This window comes from Sinocyclocheilus rhinocerous, unplaced genomic scaffold (genome assembly GCF_001515625.1).
Source record: "Sinocyclocheilus rhinocerous isolate Xijiao unplaced genomic scaffold, SAMN03320098_v1.1 scaffold1624, whole genome shotgun sequence".
Taxonomy (NCBI): domain Eukaryota; kingdom Metazoa; phylum Chordata; class Actinopteri; order Cypriniformes; family Cyprinidae; genus Sinocyclocheilus; species Sinocyclocheilus rhinocerous.
The window spans coordinates 872,063-883,026 of record NW_015639527.1 but is presented as its reverse complement, the minus strand read 5'-3'; the positions used below and the strand labels follow the sequence as shown (position 1 = coordinate 883,026).

The following is a 10,964-nucleotide window of genomic DNA, read 5'->3' as shown; positions in this document are numbered from 1 at the left end:
AACCCTAATATATATATATATATATATATATATATATATAGGTCAGTGCAGATACATGAGCTCATTTTTAAGAGTAATATAATTCCCCTTGGACATTACTGATATCTCAATGCAAGCTGATAAAGCAGAAAGTGATACCTGATAGATGTCTTTAAAATAGGTCTTCTGTTATTTATACCAGTGGTTCTCAGTTGGTGGGTTGTAACCCAAAAATGGGGGCTGTTCTGACAGGGTCAGAACATTGGGAAAAAACAGTGCTAAATGGTACGATTAAAATGCAGCTAACCATGTAACTGTCAAATCAAATAAAAAAAATTAATACAATTAAAAATTGTAATAAATAAAATATAATAAAATAAAAAGACCTTTCTAAATAAAAACATTGATTTATACAATGTTCTGTTAAGCAAATGTCAAATTTCAAGCAGATGGAAAAACATCTTGAAAACTGAGACTGACATGTGGAAAATTAGTGCAAAAAAAACATATGATGGATCCTTGCATGAATCCAAAAATAACAACACTTCTCTCATTAGTTTAGATGAGAATTTGTAACGAGGATTCATAATTTCATCTGGCATCAAAGCATCATTCAAATGTGTTTGCTCAAGTCTGTGCTCTCATGTTTGTCTGAACAAATCCTCTGTGCAAAGACATCTTGGGAGTCGTCTCACTCTTTTTTTTTTTTTTTGTACTCAGTTGTTTTCATTGTTATTCATCATCATCAACATTGCCCTGACCTTGCTCGTTCTGAAACTTTTCTCTTTCAAGAATCAGGTGATGGCCTTTATGTCATATTCTGCATACAGGCCACCCACATAAGACATATGCATGATGTGCAACGTTGAAATAGTTTCTTTGCACAATTATGCTTGTCTGGGATTTAAAATAAATCAAATACAATTTTTTAATAATTATTAGAGGACATTGGTGAAGACAAAAAAAAATGGGGGTAATATTCAGTGAGAATACGGAGCCAAATTGGCTGCAAGTGAGTGCATTTCAACAGCCCCATTCTAGCCAGCTTCAGTCTGCACACCTGTGTATGCCTGTCCTTTTGATGCTAGCTGAGAGAGACAAAACAGGTATTTTGTGAACTCATCCATTACAGATCTCACTACCCTGTGCCCTTGAAACAAGCTAATGTGCTATATCCAGCACAAAAATGCAAATAGCAAAAAACAGAGACCTATTCACTCGTCTCATATTATCCTGCTTACTTTTTGATATTAATTTAAAAGACACTTCAGTTGAGTGCAGGGTTTGGGATAGAGTTATGTGGAAAAAAAATACACTGACTTGCATTTCTCTATTCGTAAACTACAAAATACAAATCTTTTATGAATTTGTATGCACTGTGTTTTACCAAACATACGCCTTAGAGATAAAATAAGACAGATTTATTATATCACAAAAACACTTTGAAAAGGTTGAAACTGCAGTGGAATATCATATCTAGTCATATACAATTGCTTTTCCCCAAAAACAATGCTGATGGATATCAACAAACCTATAGTACATGCTATTTTACAAAATTATTTTTCTCTTTAGATGTGGTAGAAATGTGCTACAAACAAGATAGATCAGGGGTCATCAACTAAAATTGTTTAAGGTCCAGTAATGAACCCTCCTCAACAGCCGAGGTCCGGACAATTATATACCTAAAAAACATGAACTGATGGTTTTTGCCAAACCAGGGTGCAGGATATTAATTGTTAAATTTTTTTAATAATGCATTATCTTCTTGTCAATCCACCAGTTCACATTTACAACTCTGTGTGTTTGCTGCATAAAAACATGGGTTGATTTTCACATTTGTCTGAACAAAAACAGCAGAAGGGCTTAATGAAAATGCAAATTAATTCTCTGCCAGCAGGTGGCGCTTTGGCAGAAATATAGCGGTTTCCCGTAACCACAGTACACAAAGCAGCGCAACAGCTGACTTTGAAACATGCAGCGCTCATATTTATTTAATTAATTCGTAGTTTTTTTAAGTTTAATCATCACATTAAGCCATAACGCAATTCTTGTCTTACCGTCCCCAAATTCAAGACCTCCTGTAATCATAATTAAAATTTTCTTGTTCTAAAATTTGATAGAACTAAATGTAAGACTTTACGGACCCATCAACTTTCCTAATTTTTGAGAATGCCACTGTTTTTCCCTCACTGAAAGTTTCATCTGTCTGCGCGCCGCTCTCTGCTCTCTTCACTGCACGCACGACTGCACATCTGACTGTAGCAACAGTTAACTGTAGTAGCAACCCGTGGCGCCGTAGGACCTAAACGGCTCTACTGAGCTGACCTTGATGTGCTTGATATAAATTAGATTTTATTAGAAAATAGTGTTTGGCATTTATTCATTTCATTATGTCAAAATGATTCGCAGTCTGGGTTGACACATCTCGAGGTTCATTAGTTGGTGACACCTGAGTTAGATAGTTTGTTTCCAGATCCCACAAGGCTTAAAAGGAACAGTTCACCCAAAAAATGAAAATTTGTTGAAAATGTATTCACCCTCGGGCCATCCAAGTAGTAGATGAGTTTGTTACTTCATCTGAACAGATTTGGAGAAATGTAGTATTACATCACTTGCTCACCAATGGAGCCTCTGCAGTGAATGGGTACCGTCAGAATGAGAGTCCAAATAGCTGATAAAACATCACAATAAACCACAAGTAATCAACACGACTCCAATGCATGTTTGTAAGAAACAAATCCACCATCGCTTTCCGCCAAAATACCAGTCCACAATCCATAATAACGCTTCATCCAGTGAAAAAGCCCATCCCCCAACTGACATATTTGTTTAGAATTTTTTTGGGACTGTTTTTGCTTGTAAACGGTACTTAATCTGTGCATATTTCTCTCCTGATTCAGATGACAAAATTTTCACTGGAGAAAGCAATATTTTGCATAGAGGACTCAGTTAAAAACATCCCAATGATGCAGCTTTTTTGACACACAGAGAATTTTTTCCTGAGAATTTGGTCTGGCGTTATATAGATTACTTGTGGGTTATTGTGATGTTTTCATCAGTTTCAACTCTCTGAACTTCTGATGGCACCATTCACTGCAGAGGATCCATTAAGGGGCAAATGATGCAATGCTAAATTTCTCAAAATCCGTTCCAATGACGAAACAAATTCATTTCATTTTAATTTTCAGCAAATTTTCATTTTTGGGCAAACTATTCCTTTAACTAGCAAGATTAGCATTTTTTGCACCAGCACTAACGAACATGAACTGGCAGCCTAAGCATTTTTTTTTTTCAGCAGCAATGTCCCTCTAAATGCAAGTACATAAAATAGACATTATAGACTATAATGACCTTCATTTGTCTTCTGCATGTAGTGGTTTTATATGAATAATGCTTTGTGTACCTCAGAGAAGGAGCTCAGAGGAAAACCTCAGGTTTCGAATTGCGCTGGACGCTAACGTGTCGCATGTCTTCTCTCGCATTGCATCTGATCGATGCATCCAATCGATACCGCGGAAGACGATGAGGCCATTTACAGAGACACATACCTCCAGCTGCAGTCATCAACCACATAAATAGATGTAGTGCTGATACGCTACAGGACGGAAAATGCAAAATCTAATGGCACGCTGTCCCGTTCAAGAAATGCTAATGAGTGACCTAAAACCGGAACCATAGCAAGCGTAAAATATGTTAGGACACTTAAAAACAAGCACGCAGATGTCAAGCGAGATATGTGAGAACGCTACTGTAGGGGCTCTTTGAATTTTTAGCAGAGCCGATGCAATAACAAGCTTCAGAGGCTCAGAGTTTAAGAGGAATAGAGCCACACTTTATGACAGAAATAGACAGGGCGCTACAGTTTGTGTAGGCAGACTTTAGCTGAGCGTGGCAAATTTAACAAAGCTGAGACAAAGCATTACAGTAAAGGCACACCGAGACCCCATCTATTCAGAAAGCTCTCAGATCCATTCTCAAGAACACTAGGCTGAAATTGTACACCACTCAGCATGCAACTATGGGGTGTAAGGGAAAAGGAGCATGCTGCAAACAATTCTATATCTTAAGTGCACTTTTGAGTGCCACAACACCCGCTTATGTTGCTTATGTTGTGCCATGCAGATGCGGAGTGTTGAACTGCACGATAAAACAAGGAAGGTGAATGATTGATTTATTAAAACTGGGATGAAGACTTTATAATTAATTGAATTGCAGGTTAAGCGGGAATGAACAGGCGAGCCGAACTCCAATTTGCGCTTTGTGTGTCTAATCAGAAAAAAATAAGGTCTATTTTACCTTGGTCTATTTGTTCAGTTATTTAAGCCTGCAGTAATTAGTGTCAGGACAAAGTACTAAAGGTTAATGAGAATTTGATAAGGCACCATTTTATTAACCAAAACACTTTTTCCTGCTGAAACGTGGGAAATCTGACACTTTTTCTGACTCCGCAGATGGTCTGAGAAACGTGATAAAAATGGCGCTACTGTTTTTTTGGTGCATATCTGATTTGTGTACCCCAAGCCGAGATGGGTTAGGCTATAAGCGACATTAATTGTTTTTTGGACCACAAATATGAAGGAGATCGACTGCACTGTAAATCACGACAATGGTCTGGGTATCGACACTTGATTTAGTGAGGAGAAAACAAAGCCTCTGCTCTATTTTTCTGTTGCTCTCTGGGCTGCATGTCTTAAATCAATATCCATCAACGATTTTGAAATTACACCCAGACTAAATCCCAATTTCATCACCGGGAGTCACATCTGCTGAGTTTCATTTAATTACATCAGCCTAGAAAAGGAGAATCAAAGTTGTTTTTCAACCGTTATTTACCCAACTGAAATGTCAACAAAATCCCAAACCAACGCGAAGCTAGTTTTTGACAAGCTTTCTTCTTCCGCACATTAAATGATGTAAAGATTTCACTTTAAGAGATATGAAAAATCCTCTCAAGATTTACCTTGTACGATGAGATGCACTTTTGTCGATTCTGGTTTCTTGTTTGTGAGGATGGAACATACGTACGGCCCCTCGTCATATAAGTTTACATTTATGATCTTTATACTGTATTCAGTGAGTGCTGTGTTTAGTAGGACCACCCGGGGGTCCAACGACCATTTTTCATTCCCCGTGAACAGGATAGTGGTCCGGTTGAGCCATGCCACCCTTGATACTTTGTTGTCCACATTACACCTGTTGAAAGACACAAATAGATGAGGATAAATATGATTGTTTGCCATATGTTAAAGTAAAAATAGGAACTCAGTTTGAAATGAGTTGGATACATTTTGAGGAACTTCAATGAAAGGCAAAGTGTTATAATTTAAATGAGGAAGTCATAATGGGATAGCATGTCCAATTATCAGCTAATGCTTTCTTTAAATCTTTTTTACAGTAGGAAAAGGTCAAGCTAACTTCTACTTGAAGAAAAAGCCAAGAAAACAATGATTTATATTCTAGACACAGTACTGGAGTCCAAAACCTGAGCCTAACCTTCAATTCAACAGACTTTATTGGAGAAATATCATGATGCCTATAATATCACTTCAGCTTGCTTGGAATGCAAAAGAAAAAAACATGTGACAAAGCAACAGGTAATATAAACGGATAGCTGTTCTTTTTCTCGCCTTTTCTATTACAGATCTCGAGTCAAAATTAAAAAAGCTTTTCATCTCATCCATTTCAAATAGCCGTGAGGAAAAAATAGGGCAATTCTGGGTGATAGCCACCTTTCAGTTCAGAAGAATCTGGATATGACACTACATTTGTCTCCTTCACAGGAAAGGACATTTCTTAAAACTGCAGAAAAAGACCTAGAGGCATTCGCTATACTTTTTTACCCTTTTCTAAACTTTTGAGTGATGGCTCTAAAGGTTAGGACTAATTGAAAGTCAGAGCTCTATATTACAAAACTGAGGCCGCAATCCCATGCACAGCAGTGTACTTTCACAAAAGAAAAAAAATACTGTTTTCATGGTGTTTATTTGTGATTTTCTGGCATTTGCTTTACTTGTCAATAGTTATTTCATAATGCAATGGCACAGAATGTGTTGTGTTGACATGGTTTTCATCAATGACACTTTACAAGGTGCAGTGAGGATTTTCAAAATGCCATTGCCAACCCGTTCACGTCAGCATGCCAAAAAACACTGCAGTAATTCATATTAGTCTTTAAGAGGGCTTCACTCTCAAGGTCAAAATCTGTAAATGGATTATTGGACCCTTTACTGGTGAATTTCCCGGCTCTGAAAATTAGTCAACAAGAGAGCGCTCTTTTGGCAAATCTGGAGGGCAACAATTGCAAGTGTGAAGTGAATGCTTTCTCAGGATATTCTTCAAAGGGAAAAGCTCATTCAGACTGTTAATCTATGCAGAGTGCTGGAGAGCAAGAGAGCTTGCAGAGGATTTGAACCATAGAAAACCACAAGATTAAGCTCCGGTCTATAATCATGCATGCTCTGCAGTTTTTGCTTGGGAATCATTGTGCACATTCGAACAATAGAATGGATTTTTTTTAAAGTTTCAGTTTAAAAATTACCCCATAGCCGCTCTGTGCTTGGCCTTAACACCTTAAAAGTGTTGCAAAACCTACTGTTCATATTTTAACGTCTTGGTGCTGTGGGATCTAATTTCCCTTAACTTAATGCTCGCTTTCCCCTCCATCCCAAAAAATTCTCATAACTATCAGAAGAAGCTCCCCCAGATGTTATTACGCACTTTAATTCTGTACGCAGCAGCAGCACCCTCCATCTTCTGAACTGCACTGTTCATCATGCTCCAATATGTGTCTAGTTGATAAGTGCATGGATTTGTATCCTTATTCTGGCTGAGAGCGACAAACTGAGCCTTAAACACCAAAATAATGACATTAGCATGATGGGGGGGAAACATGGAGGCTACACCAAAAGTTAATTTTCTGTTCAAAAGTTACATTTTAAGGGACGTATTGGTGAAAGGCTTGCACTGTGAATAGGAAGGTCATGGTTCCAATCCCACCGTGGGCACCTTCTCTGGCCGTTCTAAGCAGGATTCTTAACACCTCAACTGCTCCAGGGTTGCTGTGGGACAGATGATTGTGTGCTCTGAATTTCTGCGTCTGCCTGTGACAGATTAGATTAGCAATATGCAAGATAACGAGTTTGCATAGTGGCTGTGGGAACTGGTGCAAAGTCTTACAAAATAAACCAAAAAGGTTTGACTTTACAAACTGTCTCTTGACTTGAGTGTTTAAAAAAGGTGATTACACATTTCTAAAACAATTAAACTGCTACTAAATAGGTCCAAGACTTGATTTGAGTCTTAAAACAGACAGATATTTATGTTTATGCAATAGCAAATCAAACAGAACACTGCAATGTCATCACACAGTATATGCTTCACATCAAACAGCATGCATACATTTATAATGATCCATATCAAATAGCTGGCGCACACATTTACATATGCATATCAACCAATGGAGCCATTATAAATGCAATATGCTAAAAAGACCGCCCTCACTGTGCTTGAAATTACTGTCACTTAAGCCGAGGCAAAAGCATATAGATTTTTCCACCATGTGCTAAAAAGTGCGAGGTGTTTCTTAGAAGGCAGAGAGAGCCTCCTTTATCCAGCATTGACAGGCTGAGATCAGGCCTCATTCAGTGAACTAATGACTCTGTCACACCAGTCCCTTGCACTTCAGCCTAATGGACTGTCAGCCACCTTGGTGCCAGATCGTTTATATGAAGAAATATCTTCTCAACTCAAACATGTTCTAAAATACATAGATGGATTATCAATATTTTTCACAAAAACCTTATTTAGAGAGAGAGAGAAAAAAAGCAATTTTGTTTGAATAACGCTTTTTACTTAATGTAATAGAGGAATGTAATCTTAAAAATAAACTTGCATACTTCACACATCATGTGTCACATGGGCATGATGTAATAAAAATAGTGCTGGGCATATATAGAAAACAGTGGTATATAGTGAGATATAACGTATATATATAAACTGTACAAATAAATAAACATATGATCCACTCTATGTAAAATTAAACAACAATTGCATGTGATGGTACATGATTTTAAACATTTTCCAAAGGTACTAATTATTTGTGTTTTAATGGAAAAAATGACTAAGCACACATTTAATTGTTTTTTTTTAACATTTCTATCTGTTTAAAACCACCTGACTGATTAAAAACCAGATTCACACACATTGTAAATCTGCTCAGTGTCATTCTAATATCCATATGGTTAATATTGGACATCACCCAGCATAAATATAATAAAGCATAAAAAATAAGGAAAAAACTGGTCTTAGTAGGTTTCCTGGTCCAGCCTAGTCAGACTGGTCTGGTTTGGTTTGCTGGTTTTAAACTGGAAACCCAGTTAGATGACCAGCTAAACAAGCTGAGCACCAACAAATCAGCAAGACCAACACCTAAAATAAGAAAACCACCATTTTATTTTGGTTGGTTTTAAATTTTATTATAATTTTTTTTTAATAATAGATAAAAACAATACAAACAGATAACGTAAATAAAGGTTAAATCTGTGACAAACATATAGGGCGCAACAATTTTTAATGTTTGGGTGATGACAACGAGAGGCCATTTCATAAAATGACACTTGTCATATTTTTCATATCGCTGCTGTGCCTTTTTCAGATATGAGTAAGTCAGTGAGACTCTCTGCTGTGGAGATTCGGTGCTTGCAGATCATTGTCGGCAGACAGCCATGTGGTCTCAGGGTGAGATTAATGACAGGCAGGCTTTATGTGATGGGAGACTGATGAAGGCCATTACACCAGGGGCAATGAATGGTGGCCACTCTGTCTGGGCTTTCAGATAGAGGGGAAACAGGAATGATTTCCCCAACCAGACACAGACAGCAGTGTCGAGAGTTACATACTGGGATTTAGCGGAATGTGGGATATATAGAAAAAGTAACAAATATTGAAAACCACGTTTGGTGGTGAAACATAATATGATTTTTTATTTTAAATGTCAAAATGGCATTTTGTCAAAATACACTGCTTTTTTATGGATGTTAAGTTGAAACTGTGACTTACTGATTACGTTTAGAAAAAAGGTAAAGGTTTTGACAGATTTTTTTGTCAGCAATAATTGATCAAAAATGACAGTAAAGCCTTTTATGTTGCTACAGAAATATATTTTTTCAACTAAATGCTGTTCTTTTGAACTTTATATTCATCAAAGAATCCTAAAAAATTTATCAAAGTTTCCACAAAAATATTAAAGCAGCACAAAAATATACCTTTCCAATCATTAAAAAAAAATAATAAAATAAAAAATCAAATATTTTAAAATAGAAACCATTTTTAAATTGCAATAATATATCACAATATTGCTGCTTTTACTGTACGTATATTTGAGCAAATAAATGCAGCTTGTGTGAGTGCAAGAGACTTTCAAAAAATATTTAAAAATGTTACCATTTTTTGTCAAAGTCCTTGCAGACTAACTTACCAAGCTAAATATTTTAGCCATTCTATTCCAAGCAAAATAAAAATAAAAATATTTCAAATGTATATTATTTAAATTATTTTATGATTTGGAGTAGAACTAGAATGCAAAACAAGATGCCATATTTTTACTGAGAATAATTATTGATGTAGTTTCTAGCCAGGGTGTTATGTATTTCCTGCAGATGCTTTCAAAATTCAACCCAACCCGTTTGAATTGAAATAACAGTACAATAGAACAGGCCACCACTTGTGATTGCCACTTTTGTCACTGCTTTCAAGGTGGATGCACTAACATTCTATTTGTGTCAGTCCTCGGAGGATCCGTCTGAAGGCCTCAGCCCACCTCCATAGCTAACTAGTCATATGGATGAATGGCCTGCAGAAGTATGAAGAGAAACTGCCATTTTTGGCCCATCACTCAAGAACACGAGAGACAGACAAGCCCGATAAACGCTGCCGTTTGCTTTGTCCCACACAGCGGTATCTCCACATCAAAGACCCGAAGTTTCACCAGAAGGCAAGCATCACATTGGGATTGAAATAATACTGGAAAAACTGGAAAAACACATTGTTAATAATTTGTATACATATTTAAAATAGAACAATTATGCACTTTTTTAACCAAATTTATCACTTAAATTAAACCAATGACCTTGACATTGTTAGCACCGTTCTCTACTGTTTAAGCTACAGCAATTCACTTCAGTTTACCCATCAGTCTGAAATATAATTATTTTTCTTGTTATATAGATAATATGTGATTTTATTTTTCATAAATTTAGTCTTTGTATACTGAAATCTTTCATCATCATCTTTTATTTTCAAACACACACACACACACATTTACATTAGAGGTGGTGCAATCGGTCAACCTCTAATTTACATATAATTAAAATAAGTAAAATTTTAAAGTAATATTTCATTTTCAACTGTTGTACGTTCAAGTCTAACCTCAAGCTTGAAGCTGATTGATCTGTGGTTGTGATATGTATACAACCTCAAGCCACATTGCATCCGGTAAAGAAACGTGTAGCATTATATATGAGACAGACAGTCATATTGGTACAAATGTTCTTGATAAGCCTTGAAGGACATACTGCTAAGCGGAACTATTCACTGTCTCTGTATTGTGCACTGAATGCCACATTAAAACAGAACAGAGAGCAAATGCACCCTAAAAGGATAAAACTGTAGAAAGACATGAAGGAGAGAAAAACTAAGAGATGTTGAATATGCCTTGAAGCAAGGTCAAGACACTGAAAATGCACTGAATGAACAACATCTCTTAAACAAGCCACATACTAGACAGGATGTGTCTTACGGAAGGATGAAGTTGGTCAGAGAACTGTACTTTGAGAGTGTTCAAGAAAAAAAAAAAACGTTTATACCGAAAACTTAATTATTACAGTAAAAATGTAATATAGAAATAAAGCTTAAAATGCTGTTTTGTTCTCTCACCAAGCAAGGTAGAGTGTGGAAAAACAAAAATAATTTTCTAAGAAAATTCCCCT

General features: G+C 36.4%; 1 protein-coding gene across 1 annotated transcript in view; it reads right to left on the bottom strand.

Annotated features, from left to right (window-relative positions):
* Positions 1–10,964, bottom strand: part of LOC107751394 (opioid-binding protein/cell adhesion molecule-like) — a 73,952-nt gene that overhangs the window by 37,379 nt on the left and 25,609 nt on the right. The window contains exon 2 of the mRNA XM_016567116.1: positions 4,940–5,172. Within this exon, the coding sequence (XP_016422602.1) occupies positions 4,940–5,172 (233 nt within the window). The remainder of the gene's footprint in view (positions 1–4,939; positions 5,173–10,964) is intronic.